We start from the raw sequence: 24,201 nt of genomic DNA on the forward strand, positions 1-24,201 counted from the left end.
CTGTCTTTTGCTCTGTCTTATCAAGGCACTCATCTCACACTTGAAGTCATCTTCCCCTTTCTGACGTGCTCTGCTCTGACAGCCCTGTTGCTCATAGTTTCAGGGTTTAATTAGCTGAGACACAGAAACCATTTCCATTTTAAATTCTCAGACAGTGATTTGGCAAAATGAGATCTACCAGATTTAGGGTAAAGATGGAAAAGAAAGAACAGATTAGGTATCATTTCACGCTAGTTGGGTGTTATTATGTGAAAACGATGTAAGTGTTTTACTTCCTTATTTCAAGTCATTAGTGCAACTCAAGTAGAGACATAGGAATAAGAGAAACTACATATTCTTTGAAAATCTTTTATTCCAAATTATACACACATAAAAAGACTGGGGGTAAAGATTTATTTGCTTGCCATTTGCATCATACTCTCTCCCCCAACTAAGGGTTTTCTCTTGTTATAAAATAAAGCAATTCTTGTCTTGAATTTCTTCCTTTCAGGGATTCACAGTCAAAATCTTTCAGAATACTAGTGCACTTGGCACAGAAAACTTTTAAGTAGTTTATCAGATTGAGCATTTGCGAGTGGAAGCATCCCAGGGAGAGAGAAAACTATTAATGAAAAGTACCAGGCAGTTTAAACTCCCATCACACTGTTTTCCAGTAGTTCTGAGAAGGTTGTGCCTCTTATGTTTTTACTTCATGTCTTTTATATTTAGGAAAGATTTTTTTCCTTACCAAAGTGAATCTATTAAATAATCACTCAGCTCCCTACTTAAACTTATCAACAATAAACATCAAATTAGAACTCATGATAAACATGAGATGACAATTGTGTTCTGGCAGAGACAAATCCAATGATGAAACCTTATAGGGGACCAAACCTAGGTCTCCTGCATTGCAGGCAGATTCTTTACCATCTGAGCTACCAAGGAAGCCCGTTGTAGTGGGTAAAGAAATGCTTTTCATTAGATCTTTTTTTTTTTTCCTCCAAATTCTGAATACATATTCCCATTCTTATTTCTTTGCGCTAAAGGTGCCTAAAGGGAGAGCACTTGTAAGGAAAGTCAGAAGGGTGGGTAAGAAAACCATGAGTAGAGAATCTGGGGTAAGGAAGGAGGCCCATGGGCCTCTTCTCTGCATAGGCCCATGCAGCCCCACCAAGTTATCTACAAGTTTTTCATACTGGATCTTACTTGTGTATTGAAACTTTCTCACTAAAGCCATGCTCCAGTAGCTACCAATTTCCGAGTTCAGTTCAGTCTGTTAGGTCACAGCAAATGTCTGACACCACTGAGCTAGTTTGTGACTGGTAACTAGGAGAATGAAGTCGGTGTAACTAGGAGTTATTCTGAGCTCCTTGGCATGGGGCTCTGGAATAGTAGAAGTAACATTTTAACTTTCACCAGGAAAGAAGAAAAGTTCTCATTGCAGGTCTACTCTTAGAGGAGTGTGCCCACCTGGGCTCTCCCCAGGGAGAGGCACACCCCTGTCTGGGCCAGCAAGCTGCACTTCCTCCTGTGTTAGAGCTTCTCTTGCACCTGCTCTGCTCAGACCTAGAGGTGGATGTTCCCATTTTATTGTTTTTGTGCATTTTTAACCTCTTTTGCAGTGGCCTCTACCACGTGTTGAAATGCCTGTCAGCTGGGCTGTCTAGGCTCTCTCTGGAAGTACGACTTACTGTTCATGTTCGTGCTTTCGTTGCAAAGACATACACGTCTTGACAGGTTTACTCCTAAGCTTACTTGCACTGTAAGTGATGTTCTTTTTAATGAACATTTAGAAGGCATCATTTTTTAGCAACATGTATCTCGTATCATAACAGAAATCCTGTACTTGGTTTCTACTTGAGTGAGTGTGTCTGCCTCTTTGCAACCCTGTGGGCTGTAGCCCGCAGGCTCCTCTGTCCATGGAGTTCTCCAGGCAAGAATACTGGAGTGGGTGGCCATGGCCTCCTCCAGGGGATCTTTCCGACCTAGGGATTGAACCCAGGTCTCTTGTACTTTGGTTCATACTGAGTGGATGCTGAATAAATGCTGACAGATTATTTATAATTAACTACATCACAAGAATTTAAAAAAATGACTCCAAGGAATGACAATGTCGACAATGAACCAAATTTCAAGAACACCTGACTTCTCTAGAATATACAAACCTTTAAAAGTCATTATAATGTGCACAATATAGTTATCACTATTTTAGAGAAACAGAAGCCAACTTTTCATTTTCAAAGACTGATGAGCAATCATCCATTAGTTCTTGAAGTTGAATAACAGGAAACTGGACTTGTTTTTCAAACCATTTGGCAACTGTAAGAAGCTGCTGGTCACAAAATGCACGTCCAATGAACTGTAGTCCTATTGGCAACCCTTGGCTTGAGAGGGCCATAGGGACACTCACTGCTGGCAGTCCTGAGGAAAGGAAAGAGACCCATTAAATGTTGACCAATTCTCCACCCTAAGACGCAGACACCTCTTCCACTTTCCAGTGCCAATAGGTACAAGACAGGATAAGGGTTAAAAAAAAAAAAATCACAAAAATTATGACATGTATATTTTTGTATCTTCCTTTGTTCATTTAATATATCTAGGAAATCACTGTATATCTGTTCAGATATGAGGTTCATTTCTTTTTTATAGTTGCATAGTATTCCACCATGTGGTTTTACCATAATTTATTCAACCATTCTTCTATGGTTGGGGGGTTTTGATTGTTTTTAGTATTTAGCAATTTCACGCCATGTTCCAGTGAATTACCTTGTGTATTTTTTCAGTATTCTTGAATGTTTCTCAGATGAAGAGGCATTGCTTCATCAAAAGATAAATGTATATATTAATTAGAAATTGCCAAATTCCCCTCCAAAAAAGTTGTACCTTTTGAACTTCTATCAGCAAAATGAGAGTTTTCCTACAGCCTCACCTATACAATGTGTTGCTGAGTTGCTTAATTTTTTGTCAATTTATTAGGTGAGAAATAGTAGCTCAGGGTAGTTTTAATTTCAGTTTTGGGGTATTTTGTTATGCCATAAAACAAGAAAGTTTTTGAAAATTAATGGGGGCTAGTTTAAGGGTTACAAGGGTTACATACAACTTGGAGAGGTTCCTGTTAGTTAAATTTGAGCATCAAAAATAATGAGAATTACTTATAATACATTGAATTTTTTAAAAAAAGGAAAGCTGTTCTATAGAGAAGACTGCTAGCTAAGACACGGAGAAGGAATGATAGAAAAGTCAGCACTCTGTAATTCTCTAAGTAATACTTAATTCAGGCAAGGGTCATCAATAGATGCTAAAAGTGGGTTCAGGTTTATTGGGAAACACAGTCCCAACATATCGTATCACTGATTGCTTACAACTGACAAAAGGAAGATGTGCCTTCACAAGGAAAACATCTGCTAGTTACTTCCTTAGTTTCCACAGTGGTACGAACTGATATCAACTGTTTCTTGACATGAAGTGCATACAGTATTTGTGCCAAAAATGTTTAAGTCAACCCAATCATAAGGAAGCAATCTGACAAATTCAGATTATGGACAGGATTCCTCAAAAAAGACAATGTCACTTAAAAAATTTTAAAGGTAGAAGATTTCTTATCAGTAACTATGAAGGCTAGAAGAAATTAGCAGGACATTTTGTAAATGCTAAAGAAAAGAACTGTTAAACCAAAATCATATATCCAGCAAAAATAAACTATAAAAATGAGAGGAAAATCGAGACATTCTCAGAAGAAAGCTAAGAGAACTGGTTGCTAGCAGATGTACCCTAAAAGAATGGCAAACTCTTCTCCAAACAGAAAGGATATGATAAAACAAAGAATCTTGATCGATCAGGGAGAAATGAACACAGTAAACAAAAGTATATAGATAAATACAACGGACTTTTCCCTCTGCTCTTGAGTTTTCTACATTATGTTTGATGATTGAAACAAAAATCATAACAATCTGATGTGGTTCTTAATAAAAGAACATAGAGACCTGGGGGATAGTTCTAGACTTTAGTAAGAGATATCATAAACAAATATATGCAGGAAAAACACCCTTTTATAAAAGGCATTTTTGGTACAATTGAGAAAACTTAAATATGAACTGTATTTGGAATATTATTGTATTTGTGTTAGCCTTCTTAGGTATGATGATGGATGTCTTTATTCCAGATGATTCATGCTAAAAGTATTTAGGGGTAAAGTAAAATGATGTTTACACTTTCAAATTAATTAAGTAAAAGCTTTGTATGTGTGTCTGTCTGTCTGGGGGTAAAGGGAGAGAGGAAGGAAAAAGCAAATGAGGCAAAATGTGAACAAGGATGAACCCAGGCAAAGGACATAAAGGGTATTCATTTTATGACTTTTTAAAATCTTTCTGTAGGTCTGAAAATTACTGTGTGTGTGTGGTGAATGCAAGCATGTGTATGCCTATAAATGCACACATGCACACACACCCACATGAACATACTCACACACTCCTAAGTATCCCAGAAGGACAAGCTATTATGTTTAGGGAATAATCTAGCTAGAACCTAAGTTGAGGACCAGGACTGTCTACCTAAAAATCTGGAGAAAACCAGACTGTTCTTAAGAGACCCTCACCTGCCATATTCACGGCCTGTGTAAAGATGTCGTCTTGGGCACTGCGCGTCCTGTTGTCTTCCTTGATGAACTCTGTGTACGGCACTGCCTCACTCAAGGTCGTGGGAGTTAGCAGCACGTCCACTCCAGAGTTAAAAACATTAACAAAATCATTAGCAATGAGCCGTCTCACTTTCTGTGCTTTGACAAAATAATTCTCATAATTTCTGTGGAAAAAAAAAAGTTGACATTTTAAGGGCTTTTTATTATTTCTTTAAATGAAGTCTCATGCGTAAGACTTGCTAAAGAATCACTGGACTCTTGGCCTGTAGGAGCGGGTACCACTAAGATTCCCAACACATAAAAATCAATTTTGTTCAACCATGCTGTTATTCTAAAAGTAGATACAATTCTGCACATATAATCACAAATTATTAACACTTCCAGGGACATCATTAAACCAGAACATTCATTTTCAGGTGAGGAAAATCAAGGGCATAGCAACTAAATGACTTTCCAAAGGCTGCAGAGATTAGCGGTGGCAGAGGAAGGACCAGAACTTAGATCTCTGGAGGTGCATTCCAATTCTCTTTCTATTATAATGTCCTGTTTCATCTATAGTTATAATTATTATAAGAGTTCTGAAGTTTTCAAGAATTCTAACACTAGAAAACAGGCTCTGGAAACAGTAACTGAGGAAAGAATGCAGTGTTTGCAATTTTGTATTTTACAGACAGAAGCAGCCCAGGAATGGAAATGTGAAACTCCTGGAAAGATGCTTTAGGCTGCCTATTGAATAGGAGAAGACATTTGCAAATGATATACCTGATAAGGTGTTAATATACAAAAATATACAAAGAACTCACACAACTCAACATCAGAAAAACAAACAACCAATCAAAAAACAGGCAGAAGACCAGAACAGACATTTTTCCAAAGAAGATATATGGATGGCCAGCAAGCACATGAAAAGATGCTCACTATCACTAATCATCAGAGAAATGCAATTCAAAACCACCATGAAATATCACCTCACGCATTTCAGAATGGCTATTATCAAAGACAAATAACAAGTATTGTCAAGGATGTAGAGAAAGGGGAACCTTCATGCACAGCTGGTGGGAATATAAAGTGGTGCAGCCTCTATAGAAAACAGTATGGAGATTCCTCAAAGAATTAAAAACAGAACGACCACACAATGCAACAGTTCCACTCCTGGGTATTTATTCAAAGAAAACAAACACATTTGAAAAGATATACGCACACCTATGTTCACTGCAGATTACATCATGAGAAACACTGGACTGGAAGAAACACAAGCTGGAATCAAGACTGTTGGGAGAAATATCAATAAGCTCAGATATGCAGATGACACCACCCTTATGGCAGAAAGTGAAGAGGAACTCAAAAGCCTCTTGATGAAAGTGAAAGTGGAGAGTGAAAAAGTTGGCTTAAAGCTCAACATTCAGAAAACGAAGATCATGGCATCCGGTCCCATCACTTCATGGGAAACAGTGGAAACAGTGTCAGACTTTATTTTTGGGGCCTCCAAAATCACTGCAGATGGTGACTGCAGCCATGAAATTAAAAGACACTTACGCCTTGGAAGGAAAGTTATGACCAACCTAGATAGCATATTCAAAAGCAGAGACACTACTTTGCCAACAAAGGTTCGTCTAGTCAAGGCTATGGTTTTTCCTGTGGTCATGTATGGATGTGAGAGTTGGACTGTGAAGAAGGCTGAGTGCCGAAGAATCGATGCTTTTGAACTGTGGTGTTGGAGAAGACTCTTGAGAGTCCCTTGGACTGCAAGGAGATCCAACCAGTCCATTCTGAAGGAGATCAGCCCTGGGATTTCTTTGGAAGGAATGATGCTAAAGCTGAAACTCCAGTACTTTGGCCACCTCATGAGAAGAGTTGACTCATTGGAAAAGACCCTGATGCTGGGAGGGATTGGGGGCAGGAGGAGAAGAGGACGACAGAGGATGAGATGGCTGGGTGGCATCACTGACTCGATGGACGTCTCAGTGAACTCCGAGAGTTGGTGATGGACAGGGAGGCCTGGCGTGCTGTGATTCATGGGGTCGCAAAGAGTCGGACACAGCTGAGCGACTGATCTGATCTGATCTGATGTTCACTGCAGCATTGTTTACAATAGTCCAGATATGGAAAGCACTTAAATGTCCACTGACAGATGAATGGATAAAGATGGAGTATATATACACAATAGAATATCTGCCATAAAGAAGAATGAGATTTTGTTCTGTGGGACAACATGGATAGATCTAGAGGCTATTATGCCAAGTGAAGTTAAGTGAGAGAAAATACTGTATGATTTCACTTATCTATAGAATCCACAAACAAAAACAAAACAAATGAACAAACATAACTAAACAGAAACCAAGTCATAGATAAACAGGTGGTTGCCAGAAGGGGAGGGTAGTGAAAGGGAAGGAGAGAAATAGGTAAAGGAGACTGAGTTACAAACTTTCAGGAGGAAAGATACAGTGTGGGGAATATAGTCAGTAATTATGTAATTTCTTTATATGGTGACAGATGACATCTAGACTTATCATGGTGATTGTTTTGAAATGCATAGAACAGTCTTATGGACTCTGTGGGAGAGGGAGAGGGTGGGAAGATCTGGGAGAATGGCATTGAAACATGTAAAATATCATGTATGAAACGAGATGCCAGTCCAGGTTCGATGCACGATACTGGATGCTTGGGGCTAGTGCACTGGGATGACCCAGAGGGATGGTATGGGGAGGGAGGAGGGAGGAGGGTTCAGGATGGGGAAACACATGTATACCTGTGGTGGATTCATTTTGATATTTGGCAAACTAATACAATTATGTAAAGTTTAAAAATAAAATTTAAAAATAAATAAATTAATTAAAAAAAAAACAAAACAAAAAAAGAAATGCATAGAAATGTCAAATCACGATGGTGTGCACCAGGAACTGACCTGGTGTTGTAGGTCAATTATACTTCAAAAACAAACTCATACATAAAGGTGATAATATTTGTAGTTTGATCAGAAGTAGGAGGTAGGGGAAGGGGGAGTAGGATGAAGATGGTCTAAAGGCACAAACTTCTGGTTATGAGTAAGTACCAGGGATGTAATGTAGAACATGATAAATATAATTAGCACTGCCATATGTTATACATGAATGCTGTCAAGAGTAAATCCTAAGAGTTCTCATTGTAAGAAAATGTTTTCTTCCTATTGCTTTAATGTTGTATCTATATGAGATGATGGATGTTCCCTAAACTTCTTTAGGTAATAACAAGTAATAAAGGATATGGTTACTCCCCACACTCTCCCTCCCCAAAAGAAAAGACATTTACTTTACTGAAAAGATTAAGGAATTAGCCAGACACAGGAGTGACTATAAGTCAATGATGGAAAGAAAGGGGGAAAAAATACTCTTTAGATCCTCCTGAAGCTGTTAAAGAAGACTGGCAAAAGGATTAACTATTTTATTGATAACTTCAGTTTCCTCACATGTAAAAATGGATATAACAATTCCAACCTTGCATGGACCAAATACAATGAGATAAAAATGAGAGATCTTTTTTATCTTGAAAGAATGCTATAGAAATACCAGATGTCTTTATTATCATTTGACCACAGGGTCTATAGGGTGATGAATGCAGGCATCACGTATAATTTACCCAGCAGCTGACGGCTTAAATAACATATTAACAGCATTCCCCATACTGAATTTTATAAAAGAACAAATACTTATATTAAATTTCTTCCTACTTTTAATATGCTTCAAAAGCACAACTTTAAACAATCAGAAAACTAGACAAAATGGAACCATCATTTTCAGACATGAGACAGTGGGTATTCAGAAGAGAAGGAAAGCAAACAGCAAAGCCCTGTGATTTCCCCATTAATCAAATAATAGTTCTTGTTTTCCAGCTTTGAGATATAATTGAGTATAAAATTCTGTAGTTTTAAGGTTTGCAACATAATTTGATTTATTTTTATTGCAAAATGATTACCACAGTAAGATTAGTCAACACATTCATCACCTCACGTAAGAGTTTTTTGTGTATGTGGTAAGAACGTTTAAGATCTACTGTCAGCAGCTTTCAAGTATGTAGTACAGTGTTGTTACTTATAGTAATTAGGTTGTACATCACACCCCCAGAACTCACCTTATCCGCGGGAGTCTGTACCCTTTGACCAACATCTCCTCTCTTTCCCCAGCAACTACCATTCCACTGGGTCTGTGGCTTTGGTGGGTTTTTTTCCCCTAGATTCCACATATAAGTGAGATCATACAGTATTTGTCTTTCTCTGACTTATTTCGCTTAAGATAATGCCCTCAAGGTCCATGCATGCTGTCACAAATGAAGGATTTTCTTTTGAATAATAATTAATACTCTTGAATAATAATGAACGTTCCATTGTGTGGGTGGGTGGGTATACACACAGCACATTTTCTTTTTCCATTTGTGTGCCAGTGGACACTAGTTTGTTTCCATGTCTTGGCTATTGCGAATAATGCTGTGAGGCAGTGATTTCTTTCCTTCAGATATATACCCAGAAGTGGGATTTCTGGTTGATATGGTAGTTCTATTTTTAATTTTTCGAGGAATCTCCATACTGTTTTTCAGAGTAGCTGTTCATAGTATTTTTGGAAAAAGGAATGCTAACTACTGGCCCTAAGGAGATGCACAGATGAATAAAATACTTTCTATCCATATAGATATATACCCATATATGCCCATTATATATATGCAAAACTCCACGAAGCTGTTCAGTACATTCTTGCTCTGTCACACTTACCATGTCCTCTTAGACAGACTTGGTGGTATGGAAGATGAATCCTATTCACAAGATGATGAAAAACTTATACCAAAGTCATAGTAATTTAGAATTCTTTCTTGGAGCAAACAGATACAGGATGCAAGGGAAAGTTAGGTTGATTTCACTGACCTTTTAAAGGGAAACCAATGTAATTTCCTGCTTAAGGCTCTCACAGCAGGAGGACAATGTAGCAATAATAGGGGACATTTAATGAGGCTAAAACCCTTCAGGCTTCCTAATTAGCTTGCTACAGCATCAGTGATTTTTTTTTTTTTTTTGAATAACCAGGAGCCAAAAGTACCAAAAACAGGCCTTTACTTATGATTTCTAATTCAAATCATAAGGATTTTGCTTCCTTAGGAAAATTTATAAGACCTGACAGACATGCTACTACTTCTCTCTGGAGTTTTCAAGAATGGGGGAAATTCCTAAACCGATTATCTTACTCTTTTAATAGGAAAAAGTTTCCTGAGAGGATTCTCCCTCTCACCACATCATTGAACCCTTCTCGCCTGGTTGCAGCATACATGGCTTCAGTAGACACATCACTATCACATCTGTGACCTGAAAACAAAAGAGATGAACATTACTTGAAAAGGAAGTAAAGTTTTGGCTGAAAAGCAGGTCTAGAGTCACATTTGTGGCCAATACTAAAATTTCAGGAGATTGACCTTAATGGAGTCTCTTCTTTACATGCCTTGGGACTAACTGACCCGTCAGGAATCAAGAAAGAGAAGAAAATTATGAAGAGGGAAATTTCATTTGTTCACTCCCTCATTCATTCACTCACTATGAGTTATGATGAAGAACAGTGTGAGTATAATGCTAAATTGACAACAGTAAAAGGATCCACTAATTTACTTCTCTAAATCATTAACATTATCCCAGGCAATAATATTTTTTGTCACTAACAAGTGAAAATGTTTGAGAAAACTTCCTAAAAGTCCAAAACACAGGCACTTTACCATATTCTAGCCCATCAAATCTGGCCATATTCGATGCCACTTCCGACGTGCACAATACGTGGTAGCACACAATTGAGTAGCTGGTATGGGGCAGGGAGACTTCAGTTACTTTGGCCCCCTCAGACTCAAAGAGATTAGCAGCTTTGGACCAAAGAGATTGTACTTCACTTGACAATTCTGGCGTAAGATACTCCTAATTGGAAAAAGTCAAAACAGAAATCAGAACATCCAAATAGATGGTTTTAAAAAAATGTGTACCCCAGAACCTCTGGCAATATATTAGAAAATGATTAAATTGTTAGTAGGTAGCTAAAAAGACTGAACTAATTTAAGAGCATTTATGGCATGACAAGCACAATACTAGATATTGTGAACTGGATACAATAATATTAAAGACTGGAGATCTGGTTGGAGAATCTATATTTATTAAATGTTCATTATGTATCAGGCATTCTGCTAGATGCTTTCCAAAGGTTCTCTCACTGAACACTTTTAACAGTCCTATGATGTAGGTATTATCATCCTTCATGTTATTAATGAAAAGTATTGAGACTAGAGAAGTTAAGTAACTTTCCTAATGTTACACAGTAGGCAAGCAGAGGATCCAGGATTCCCAACTAGGTCTGTTTCGCTCTAAATCCTTAAATATAGGCACATCTATTATCTTAATTGAAAATTTAAAAGATTTTACAGTATTTCTCTACAGCAGTGCTCTCAACTGGGGGCAATTTTATCCTCTTCCTCTCAACCAGGGAACATGTGGTAACGTCTGCAGACAGTTTGACTTGTGGGGTAGAGGGGGTAGCGTAGGGGTGGGGCTGCTACCTCTAGGGGTAGAGACCAGTGATGTTGCTAAACATCTTACAATGCAAAGGACAGTCTCCCAGGACAAAAACTTATTGCTAAGCTCAAAATTAAACATTAAAAAGGTGAGTGATTTTACGTATCTCCTTTCACATGCTCAGGTCACATAGCTAATAAAAGTGGCAGAGCAGCGATTCAAACTCAACCAGTCTGTTTCCCAAGTCTGTTGTCTGTATTGGACTTGATAGAACTTTTGTAAAGAGTTACCTTTGGAATTCCTATACATAGTTTGCTCACATCTGTCAAACTGGGAAGCGTAAATGGTTTAACAGGATCTTGAATTGTGGTAGAATCTTTGGGATCATGCCCAGCTAGTACACCTGTAAGTAAAAGTATTTATGAGTGACAGACATTGTTTTTCAGTGAACTGATAATGCTTTGAAACTATATGGAATCGTATAAATACCCAACACAGTGGCTGCATCATCCACACATCTGGTTAAGATTCCTGGCACATCCATTGAATTCACCAGGGGAATGAGACCATGACGAGAAACTAGGCCATAGCTTGGTTTTAAACCAACAACCCCGCAGTGGGCAGCTGGATTTCTGGTTGATCCTCCCGTATCTGATCCTAAAGCCCTGAAATTTAAATGGAATTCTCTTTAGCAGGATAACATCTTTCTAATTATATCTGAAATCTATCTTTTTAAAATGTATACTTTTAAAGTTGTTTTCTGATTATACAAAAATAAAACATGCTCATAGCAGAGAATTCTTAAAATATAGAAAAGTGTAAAAATGTAACAAAGTATTCTACCACTTTGAGGCAAACACACTGCTAACATTTTGGCATATGAACTTTAAGTCTTTTTTTAAATGAATTTTTCTTTCACAGTTCAGGTCATTCTGTAATCATAAGTTTCCATCTCATTTTTGCTTATGAGACTTTTACTATGTTATAAAGATTACTGAAATTTTTAAATATGTACAATATTCTATCAATTGGCAATTCCTAACTGATTCCCAATTCCTTTCACAGGAATTATACAATCTTATACAAATCTTTCAGTTCTTTATTTTTTAATTGAAGTATAGTTGATTTACGATGTGTTAATTTCTGCTACACACCAAAGTGATTTAGTTATATACAATTTTTAAAATATCCTTTTCCATTATGGTGTATCCCAGGTTACAGGATATAGTTCCTTGTGCTATAGATAAACCTTCTTGTTTATTCTATATGCATCTACTAATCCCAAACTCCCAGGTCTATTCTCTGTCTATAAGTCTGTTTCATAGATAGATTCAATTTGTGCCACATTTTAGATTTCACATATAAATATTATGGTATTTGTCTTTCTCTGACTTACTTCACTTAGTATGATCATCTCTAGTTGCATCCATGTTGCTGCAAATGGCATTACTTCATTCTGTTTTATAGCTAAGCAGTATTCCATTGTATATACGTACCACACCTCTTTATCCGTTCATCTGTCGATGGACATTTAGATTGTTTCTATATCTTGGGTACTGTGAATAGTGCTGCTATGAATGAACACAGGGGTGCATGTATTGTTGTGAATTATAGTTTTGTTTGGATATATGCCTAGGAGTAGGGCTTCCCTGGTGGCTCAGTTGGTAAAGAATCATCTGCAATGCAGGAGACCCAGGTTCAATCCCTAGGTTGAGAAGATCCCCTGGAGCAGCAAATGGCAACCCACTCCAGTATTCTTGCTTGGAAAATCCCATAGATGGAGGAGCGTGGCGGGTTACAGTCCATGGGGTTTTAAGAGTCAGACACAACTTAGCAACTAAGGCATGCCTAAGGGTGGGATCACTGGGTCATACGGTAATTCTGTGTTTAGTTTTCTGAGGAACCTCCATCATGTTCCACAGTGGCTGCACCAACTTACATTTCTATCAACAGTGTAGGAGGGTTCTCTATTCTCCACAGCCTCTCCAGCACTTGTTTTCTGTAGACTTTTTAATGATGGCCATTTTGACTAGTGTGAGGTGGTGTGGTACCTCATTGTAGTTCTGATTTGCATTTCTCAGTAATTAGTGATGTTGAGTATCTTTTCATGTGCCTACTGGTCCTGTCTTTTTTGGAGAAATATCCATTTAGGTCTTCTGTCCATTTTGTGATTGGGTTGTTTTTTGCTGTTGAGTTTTATAAGTTGTTTGTACATTTGGAGATTAAGCCCCTGTCAGTCACATTGTTTGCAAATACTGTCTCCCATTCTGTAGGCTGTCTTTTCGTTTTACGGTTTCCTTTGCTGTGCAAAAGCTTTTAAGTTTGATTAGGTTCCATTTATTTTTGTTTTTGTTTCTGTTGCCTCAGAACACCTAAGAAAACACTGGTTATACATACAAATCTTATATCTTCTTTTAATAGCAATTTTATAGTATGCTTATACAAACTAAACACACCCCTCCCAGGAATTCAGATACAGCCATTCTGCTACCCCATTTAGAATCATGACTAGAAATGTATTCTGATTTATTTAAACTGTTATATTGTTGTGAAGTAGAATAACTGCATAGTAGAGTACTTTGTAGGGAGTTCCCTGGCAGTCCAGCAGTTAGAACTCTGTGCTTTCACTGGTGAAGGTCTGAGTTCAATCCCTGGTCAGGGAATTAAGATCCCACAAGCTGTGCAGTGCAGCCAAAAATAAATAAACAAATAAAGCACTTTGTAATAAACACCTTTAAACATAAATCTTTGCTCATGTATCTCTAGCTTCTAACAGTTTATGGGTCAAAGGGTCTACCTGTCATTATAAGTTCTAAATATATTTTGTTAAATTACTTGTCAGAAAGGTTATGCCAATTTATATTCCCAATTGCAGTGAATCACATTGTTTTATCTTTCATTCCCTGGTGGCACAGACAGTAAAGCATCTACCACACTGTGGGAGACCCCAGTTTGATCCCTGGGTCGGGAAGATCCCCTGAAGAAGGAAAGAGCAACTCATTCCTGTATTCTTGCCTGGGAATCCCATGGACAGAGGAGCCTGGTGGGCCACAGTCCATGGAGTTACAAAGAGCTGGACACGACTGAGCAACTTCACTTTCACTATCACTGAATACTAGCAGTTCTTAAAATCTCATTATTTTGATAAAAGATTTGTTAATGTGCATTTTGAGCAATTTTTCACCCTTATTTGTATTTGCATTACTCAACTATGAAGTGTCTGTTCATTTCTTTGCTCAGTTACCTATATAGTCTGTGTTTTTCTTATTAAAAAAAAAGAAAGACACACTTGATATTATGCTAAGTGAAACGAGTCACGAAAGCACACATACTGCACAATTTTACCTATATGAGGTACCTAGAGTGGTCAAATTCACAGAGACATAAAGTAAAAGAGTACTTGCCAAGGGCTGGGGACATGGGGAGCAGGGCAAATGGGAGGTTTTTAAGGAGTACACAGTTTAAGTTTTGCAAATGAAACAAGTTCTAGAGACTGGCTGAGTGATAATGTGAATGTACTTAACACAACTGAATCGTATACTTTAAAAGGATTAAGATAACAAATTTTAATTGTATGTATATTTCCACTGTGTATATTTTCCACAATTAAAAATTTTTAACTATCAGGAAAAAAGGTTTTTCTGATTGGAAAACTGCAATGTCCACTATAAAAATTAAAATACTCTATATGATCTATAAAGTGAAATTTCTTTTAATCAGTCCCCAGAATTACCATTTTTTATGTATATTTATCCAGATACTTCCATGCAACTAATATATTCACATATGTAATTGTTACGTTTAACAGAAATTAGGTCATACAATACACATTGTTCTGCAACTTGTCTTCCACTTCACAGTGTATTTTGGATTTCTTCCCATGTCATGACATAGTGCTCTAACTCATTCTTTTTAGTGGCTGCATAGTACTCCTAGTCCTGTTTTAAAAACTATTATAAAAGAAACAAATCAGAACACCTGACAGTCGGGGCCCATTCCCTCTCAGTCACTTTGGGTCTGAGCCCCGCTGAGTACACTCAGACTGAAGCTTTGGGCTGAACAAGGCTCAGGGACTGTCACATGGTCCTTGTGCTCTACAGAAAATGCAAATTAATTGCCTTTCTTACCAAGTCCTCTTGAGCCACAGAATCAGATTGCTGCTTTCACAGTTTCTAAAAGGACACATTTTCCTATTAGGATTCCCTGACAGCTGTGTAAAAGTAAAACCTACATTTCCATAGGAATTATGTGTCAAAGTGCCACCTTCTCAAAGCACATTCAGAAAGATGAACACTAAGTGGGGTGATGAGGATAGAAAAAAGCACCTAATCTTGCAATCCTCCCTTGTCAGAACTCTCATTAATATTAATGTGGTGCTGTAAAATTCCACAGAGATAAAATGAAATGGTTTTACTTGTTAACAAGATTTCAGGGAAACTAAAAAACAAAAAACATGTAGAATCTAAATCTCCATAGCTCTAAAAAAATATAAATAATTTATTGATTGCAATGCCTGTGAAACAGCTTAGTTTCAGTGGATAATTAAGGAGAGATAAAATACATATAGTACTACTAAAGAAAACATTCTATTTGGTTAAACTGAAACCAATAAAATAAATATAGTAACAGCAATATTTATTTACTCTTTTTTAGATGGTTAAGAAATGCATTACAAATGAGACTTAAGACATAAAGCATGATTGATGAATTCAGAATACAAAGTATGACAGCTGAACAAATCATCTCCCTACAAATTTGAAAAAACTTTACTTACTGATATATATTTTTAGTTGCAGATTTATAAAAACACTTCTTAAAATATTCTATTTTATAGATAAATATTAGCCTTTTCTTTCCTTCCTTCCTTCCTTATTTTTTGGCAAAGTTGGGTTTAGCTGAAGGATAAATCACAGCTAATAATTTAGCTCAGTAGCACTCAACTAAAGCCAAGGTATGTTAATCTGTAAATATATGTATAATCAGTGAGCAGATACCCAAATAAATAATTTTTAAAATGAAATTCAATTAAGTCTGGTTAAGCTAAATGATTTATTCTTATTCTAGAAGATCTGTAAAATCATGTTTTAAAGGAGACCAGATACTACACAGGAAGGGTTTAAATGTCTTAAAGTTAATGTATAAAATATACATATGTGTACTGTATAGTTGAGGGTATTTCTAAGATACAATTTTGATGCACTAGTGAGCACAAATAGCTCACTAAGGAGAAATAAAAACACCAAGGTATGAATGAGTCAATTGTTGGATTTTGTGTATGGTTTATGACTATCTGTATTGGGTTGGGTTCTAAAGTACAGATAGAAAAAAATATCTTACGCAAAGCACGTGAACGCTGACACGGCCGCCGCACTTCCTCCTGAGCTTCCTCCGGTTATAAGCCAATTTGAATCCTCATTCTCACTGTGAGAGTTTTGCTTCCTCTTTTCTCTATATTGTTTTGAATAACTCCACGGGTTTTTAACTGGTCCAAATATGCCATCTGTGCTTCCAGATCTGAGATGAAGAAGTAAAGCAAGATATCTTAATAAAACTTTTTATGTGATCTCCTGATTACATTATTTGCTTCTAACACTGTATAATCCACTGTAACTTGAATCAGAAAAGGTAGGAAGGCTGCTGAGTTGTAGCTTTCTTTAGATGGTTGCAGAGTTGAAGGATGAGAAGTAAAAGCATTTGTGGTAGAAAGTTGGAAAAAACCAATCTGTTAAGAAAAGGAAATTTTTATCCCAAATGATAATCCAATTCAGCGTAAGATGATTTTCTTCCTAAATTAAGGTCTTCCAATTGAAAAGTGTCACAAACATCCAAACAGTTAATAAGTAGTCTTTTGAAGGAATTCCTCTTTTAATCAGAAGTTTTAAGAGGGCAATTCCCTGGCAGTCCAGCGGTTAGGACTCCACACTTCCACTGCAAGGGGCACAGTTCCCACCTCTTTTTGGGGAACTAAGATCACACAAGCTGTGTGGCTCAACCAAAAAAAAAAAACTTTTCTGGGAGATATTCTTAGTGAATGCTAATAACCTTTTTTACTTTTGAAAAAACTTCAACCTAATAGACAACTTACAGAAATAAAAACAGTATGAAAAAACGTATACCCTTTACCCAGGCTCACCTATTGTTCACCTTTTACCCCATTTGTTTTATCATTTGTGTGCTCTGTGTGTGTGGCTGTACATATTTTTCCTGAGCTACTTAAGGGTAAATTATACATATTATGGCCCGTTACCCCAAATACTTTAGCTTTTCCTAAGACAGAGAATAGTCTCTTACACAGTCACAGTATAGTTATCTCAGTAAATTTAACAGCAATACAATACTTTTATCAAATCTACCACACGTAATCCAATTTTGTCATTTGATCCAATAATGTCCTTTATAGCATTTTCCCTTTTTCCAGTACAGGATCAAGTCTAGAATTAAGAATTATATTAAACTTTTCTCTTTAACCTCTTTAACTTTTTTCACCAGCCAAGAACACTGAGTTGTTTCCTGTTTTTAGCAATTTGAATAAAGCTACAATAAATATTGTAGTGAAAGGCCCCAGCCAGTGCTTCTGTATAAACATAAGCCTTCATCTCTTGGGTAAATACCTAGGATTGAGATTGCTGGCTCTTATGGTAAGTGTATGTTTAACTTTATAAGAAACTGCTAAACTATTTTCCAAAGTGGCTATACCATTTTGCATTCCCTACCAGCACTGTATGAGAATCCAGTTGTCCATCCCTGTCAGCACTTGATACTGTCATTTGTTAAGCCATTCTAATTATTAGGTGTATGTACTTCAGTGTGGTTTTAATTTGCATTTCCTAAACGACTAACCATGTTTGATGTGTTTGTCAATTGTGTATCTTCTTTGATATATGATTTTACATCTCTTTATATCTCATTTTTTTTAAAAATTGGTTTTCTTATTATTGAGTTGGAAAAGATTCAATATATACTGGATACTAGTTCTTGGTCAGACATATGTCTTGCAAATATTTTTGCTAAGTGTGTGGCTTGTTTTTTCATTTTTAACAGTGCATTAAATACAAAAGTTCTTTATTTTAATGAAATTCAATTTACCAGTTTTTAACTTTACAGACTGTACTTTATGTGTTCCCTCTAGGAAATCTTTGTATAATTCAAGGTCACAAAGATTTTCTCCTACACTTCTATGAGTTTAAGATTTTAACTTCTTTAGCCTCTCTTAATCTGGAACATTTTCACAGCCTTTGTTTTTTTTTAATGATACTGACATTTTAATAGAAGATATCTCATTTCAGATTTGTCTTTTGTCTCCTTGTTATTAGCTTCCGGTTACACATTTTCAGCTGGAACAATGCATAGGTGATGATGTTCCTTCTCAGGGAAGGAGGTACACAGTATGACTTCACCCTCATTGGTGATGTTCATGCTGACCAGCCATTCAAGGCAATGTCCTAAAAACCTAGGTTCAAGTTTATTCCCACAGATTTATTTATTCAACACATATTTACTAGGTTCTAATAGATACCAGTTTTGGAGAATCAAGGAATCTGCTTCTATGAAACAGGAAACACAGACCAAGCAAATATTACAAACATTACAAATGGGGAAATAAAAAGTGCTTCTCATGAAAAACTAAATGTTTTCCTCATGATCAGGAAAAAGGCAAGGATATCTGCTCTTATCATCTTTATTCAATATTGTACTTAAGGTCCTAACTGGTGCAATAAGGCAAGATAAATAAATAAAAGTGTCTCTATTGTAGGCTACAAGATCATTTACATAAAATATACCAAATAATCTATAAGATCAGCTAGAATTAATAAGGGAGCTTAGCAAGGTCACAGGATAAAAATAATAGGTTAACATAGAAAAGTAAATTAATTTCTATGTATTCTAACAATGTTAAACAATCAGAAATTGAAAAGAAAATTACATTTTCTGTAATAGTAAAGAAACATGAAATACTTGGAGATAGATATGGCAAATTATGTGCGAGATTCATATATAGAAAATCATATATATTGCTGAGAAAAATTAAAGTCTAAATAAATGGAAAGATATAGAGTCATACATCAGAAGGCACATATTAAGATGTCAATTTTCTAAAACCTAATCTATAAGTCAATACCACCACAATCAAAATCCTATCAAGCTTCTCTGTGAAATTATTAATTCAATTCTAAAACTTATATGGAAATGCAAAGGACCTGCTGCTGCTGCTGCTAAGTTGCTTCAGTCGTGTCTGACTCTGGGACTCCATAGACGGCAGCCCACCAGGCTCCCAAGTCCCTGGGATTCTCCAGGCAAGAACACTGGAGTGGGTTGCCATTTCCTTTACCAATGCATGAAAGTGAAAAGTGAAAGTGAAGTCGCTTAGTAGTGTCCGACTCTTAGCGACTCTATGGACTGCAGCCCACCAGGCTCCTCCATCCATGGGATTTTCCAGGCAAGAGTACTGGAGTGGGGTGCCATTGCCTTCTCCGCAAGGCTTACTATGAAGCTACAATCATCAAGATAGCATGATAATGGATTAGGAATACACAAATCAACAGAATAGAATCCAGAAATAGACCTATACATGTTGGACTGATTTTTGGCAAAGGAATCAAAGTAATTTAATTTGAATTCCTATGGTCCCAGATATATACGATAGACATATGCAAAAAAATGAACTTTTGCTTTCTTCACATAATCTACAAAAAATTAACTGGATTACAATTTTAAATATAAGAACTAAAACTATAAAACTTCTAGGAGAAAACACTGGAAAAAAAAGTCTTGATGACCTTGGAAAAGGTAAAGCTTTCTTAGAAAAGACACAAAACCATGAGTCATTAAAGGAAGAAAACAACAAACTGGACTTCGTCAAAACTAAAACCTTTTGCTATTTGAAAGGCATATTCAGAGGATGCAAAGACAAGCCAGAGACTCAGAGAACCTATTTGCAAATCACCTATTTGATAATGGACTTGAATCCAGACTATATGGGGAAAAACTCTTACAACTCATTGAGAAGATTTGAATAGATACTTCACCAAAGATATATGGATAGCAAAATAAACACATGATGATCAACATTGTTAGTCATCGGGGAAATGCAAATCAAAACCAAAGTGAGATATCTATCAGCAGAACACAAGCTCTCATGGAGGGACTGAGAAATTGGCAAAGAGTCCTCACGAAATCACCTCACTAACGTCATCTCTCATGGAGGAACTGAGGAACTAGCAAGGAATTGGCAAGAGAGTTCTCACGAAGTCACACTACTTTTAGGTACCTACATACAATGAAGTTGAAGACACAGATGAAAGAAATACAGGAAAAGAAAATTTTAATTTTACTTACCCCATAGCAAACTCATCTAAGTTTGTTTTTCCCATTAGCAGAGCTCCCTGATCCAACAACTTCTGAACTACTGTGGCATTATAAGGTGGTACATAACCTGAAAAAAATTCAGTTTTCTTTAAAAAAAACAAAAACAAAACTGAGGTATAGCTGATTTAAATGTTATATTACAGGTGTAAAACATAGTGATTCAAATATTTTACAGGTTATATTATATTTAAAGTTATTATAAAATGTTGTCTATATTCCCTGTTCTGTACAATATACTCTTATAGCTTATTTATTTTATACAGTCACTTATACCTTTTAATCCCCTCCCCTTTCTTGCCCCTGTCCTCCTAAAAATTCAGTAATTTTTATCATAGGAAAGAAAACAGTGAACATGTAAATCCTATGTAAGAAACAATTTTAAACTCCAATTAAGCAATTCATATTGACAAATGCTACTTATTCCTAATTTAAGTTGTACTTTCTTCTGAAAGTTAATGTTTTTCTGCAGCTGACTGCTTGCTATATTTTCTAAAGAAAGTCTCTATATTCATCATCTTTATAATCTAAAAATATTGACTTTAACAGTACAAAATATTGAATGATAGAGAGGTACCCAAGTCATTTGAAATTAATCACAAATCATGCTGCTCATTGCATTGACTTTTTCTTCTCAGATGTGCTATATCACACAGCAATTTTTATCTATTTCCAGCAGGGATAGATCTTTATTGTTAATTAAAATTTCCTCTATCTAGTGTATATTTGCAAACAATTAACAACAGTTTACTTTATCAAAGGAACTTGGGGCATACACTTCAGAATATTAGTTTTAGTGTGAAGTTCTCTATCCTTTTTCCATTTTTTTTTCCTCCTAGGATCCAACCATATATTGATAAATATGATTCCTTTTTGACCTACTAAACTTAAAAAATTAAAACTAAGCATCATTATACTAAGTATAGTGATAAAAAATAATCAGACAGTAGATGTTATTAATAATAAATCCTTATACCATCTGCAAAAGAGGGGGTAATGACAGCTACTTTATACTTATTTCTATACTATCGAGTGGAAGTTGGAGGAGTTAAGAGTTCACTTAGTGTGTTTGCAGTGATGTTATCTTCCTAAATAGGATTCCTCTGTTAAGCAGGCCTACCCCTGAAGAATAACTTTGCATTCTGAAAGAGCAAATAGTAAGAAGGTAATATTCCACCGTAAGTTATTTCCTGTGCAAATATAACTAGTCTAAGATATCTTGGTGCATTAGTATCTTTAATTTAAACTGAAAAACACTTATTTTTATAAATTAATGCTCTGGCTAGTTACACTTTACCTTTCAGCATGTTTGATGCACAGGTTGTCTCAATGCCGGATGTACTAAAGTTATCTTTTACTGCAATAGGAATTCCATCTAAATCTCCCAGTGAGTGACCTGCATTAAGAAACCAAAAGAATAGAAAAGATATCTAGTTCGACATACAGAGACATTAATCCTAGTTATTAAGACAGCTACTAGCTTGCTAAAGATACTTCTTCAGAAATCAAATTTGTTAGAAATTATTACAAGTTGGACATTATAAAGCATCACGTATCTATTAGTCTCATTTTTACTATACCTCAAACCAGTTGTTCTTTTAAAAAATAATTTTATTTATTTGGCCATACTACAAGATTTGTGGGGTCTAAGTTCCCCAACCAATGACTGAACATGAGCCCCCAACAGTGGAAGTGCGGAGTCCTAACCACTGAATCTCCAGGGAATTCCCCAGGTCTTTAAATAAGGGGAGTTTTTTTTTTTAATGTTTAAAGCTCTACCTGCCGAATGGAGACTGCTATATCCAATTAAACTCTTTCTCTCGGGATGTAACAATTAAGTACAAGTCAAAGTAATTTACCTTTCTTATATCTTTTCTCTGATTCTTCAGCTTGCTTTAAGGCCACTTCTTCTGATACAGTAATGTATGCATTTAGAAACTTAGTCTTCTTGATAAGGGAGAGACATCTTTGACAGAGCTCAGTTGGCGTGATCTGGCCTTGTTTCAGTGCCACAGAAACCTAGAATATACACAATTCCAAAAAACTTCTGCTGACTCTGCACAAGTTTCAAATGTTATACTGAGACAGGCAGATAGAGTGGTTAAATATAAAAATTTGAAGTGAGGTTTAGATTCAAAACCAAGACCAGGCACTACTGTTGCTTTACATGCATTATCACTTTATTCAGCCCTTAAAACAACCAACAAATTATTAACCTCACTTTATAGATAAATTAACTGAAGCTCAGAGAGGTTAAATGATTCGCTCAAAGTCACACAAATAGTAAAGGGTAACTTCTTAACATCTGCTCCTTCACGATTTCTCACTGCCCCAGTGGAAGCTTAGCCTGTCCTGTATGTTGACTGAAGAAAGTAGGGAAAACCACTAGACCATTCAGGTATGACCTAAATCAAATCCCTTATGATTATACAGTGGAAGTGAGAAATAGATTTAAGGGCCTAGATCTGATAGATAGAGTGCCTGGTGAACTATGGAATGAGGTTCGTGACAGTACAGGAGACAGGGATCAAGACCATCCCCAAGAAAAAGAAATGCAAAAAAGCAAAATGGCTGTCTGGGGAGGCCTTACAAATAGCTGTGAAACGAAGAGAAGCGAAAAGCAAAGGAGAAAAGGAAAGACATAAGCATCTGAATGCAGAGTTCCAAAGAAGAGATAAGAAAGCCTTCCTCAGTGATCAATGCAAAGAAATACAGGAAAACAACAGAATGGGAAAGACTAGAGATCTCTTCAAGAAAATCAGAGATACCAAGGGGACATTTCATGCAAAGATGGGCTCGATAAAGGACAGAAATGGTATGGACCTAACAGAAGCAGAAGATATTAAGAAGAGGTGGCAAGGATACACAGAACTGTACAAAAAAGATCTTCATGACCCAGATAATCACGATGGTGTGATCACTGACCTAGAGCCAGACATCCTGGAATGTGAAGTCAAGTGGGCCTTAGAAAGCATCACTACGAACAAAGCTAGTGAAGGTGATGGAATTCCAGTTGAGCTATTTCAAATCCTGAAAGATGATGCTGTGAAAGTGCTGCACTCAATATGCCAGCAAATTTGGAAAACTCAGCAGTGGCCACAGGACTGGAAAAGGTCAGTTTTCATTCCAAACCCAAAGAAAGGCAATGCCAAAGAATGCTTAAACTACTGCACAATTGCACTCATCTCACATGCTAGTAAAGTAATGCTCAAAATTCTCCAAGCCAGGCTTCAGCAATACGTGAACCGTGAACTTCCTGATGTTCAAGCTGGTTTTAGAAAAGGCAGAGGAACCAGAGATCAAATTGCCAACATCTTCTGGATCATTGAAAAAGCAAAAGAGTTCCAGAAAAACATCTATTTCTGCTTTATTGACTATGCCAAAGCCTTTGACTGTGTGGATCACAATAAACTGTGGAAAATTCTGAAAGAGACAGGAATCCCAGACCACCTGACCTGCCTCTTGAGAAATCTGTATGCAGGTCAGGAAGCAACAGTTAGAAGTGGACATGGAACAACAGACTGGTTCCAAATAGGAAAAGGAGTACGTCAAGGCTGTATATTGCCACCCTGTTTATTTAACTTATATGCAGAGTACATCATGAGAAATGCTGGACTGGAAGAAACACAAGCTGGAATCAAGATTGCTGGGAGAAATATCAATAACCTCAGATATGCAGATGACACCACCCTTATGGCAGAAAGTGAAGAGGAAC

The 24,201-nt window shown here is 36.5% G+C and overlaps 1 protein-coding gene across 2 annotated transcripts in view; it reads right to left on the reverse strand.

Annotated features, from left to right (window-relative positions):
* Positions 1 to 334: 334 nt before the first annotated feature.
* Positions 335 to 24,201, reverse strand: part of QRSL1 (glutaminyl-tRNA amidotransferase subunit QRSL1) — a 33,261-nt gene continuing 9,394 nt past the window's right edge. For both annotated transcript variants that reach the window (XM_005898198.3, XM_070376525.1), the window contains 10 exons: positions 22,346 to 22,505; positions 21,784 to 21,882; positions 20,460 to 20,556; positions 16,461 to 16,637; positions 11,613 to 11,788; positions 11,414 to 11,526; positions 10,343 to 10,535; positions 9,824 to 9,941; positions 4,574 to 4,779; positions 335 to 2,400 (listed from right to left, as the gene is read on the reverse strand). In XM_005898198.3, coding sequence (XP_005898260.1) covers positions 2,183 to 2,400; positions 4,574 to 4,779; positions 9,824 to 9,941; positions 10,343 to 10,535; positions 11,414 to 11,526; positions 11,613 to 11,788; positions 16,461 to 16,637; positions 20,460 to 20,556; positions 21,784 to 21,882; positions 22,346 to 22,505 — 1,557 coding nt within the window. In that variant the 3' untranslated portion in view covers positions 335 to 2,182. The remainder of the gene's footprint in view (positions 2,401 to 4,573; positions 4,780 to 9,823; positions 9,942 to 10,342; positions 10,536 to 11,413; positions 11,527 to 11,612; positions 11,789 to 16,460; positions 16,638 to 20,459; positions 20,557 to 21,783; positions 21,883 to 22,345; positions 22,506 to 24,201) is intronic.

Source organism: Bos mutus, chromosome 9, assembly GCF_027580195.1.
Source record: "Bos mutus isolate GX-2022 chromosome 9, NWIPB_WYAK_1.1, whole genome shotgun sequence".
Lineage (NCBI taxonomy): Eukaryota > Metazoa > Chordata > Mammalia > Artiodactyla > Bovidae > Bos > Bos mutus.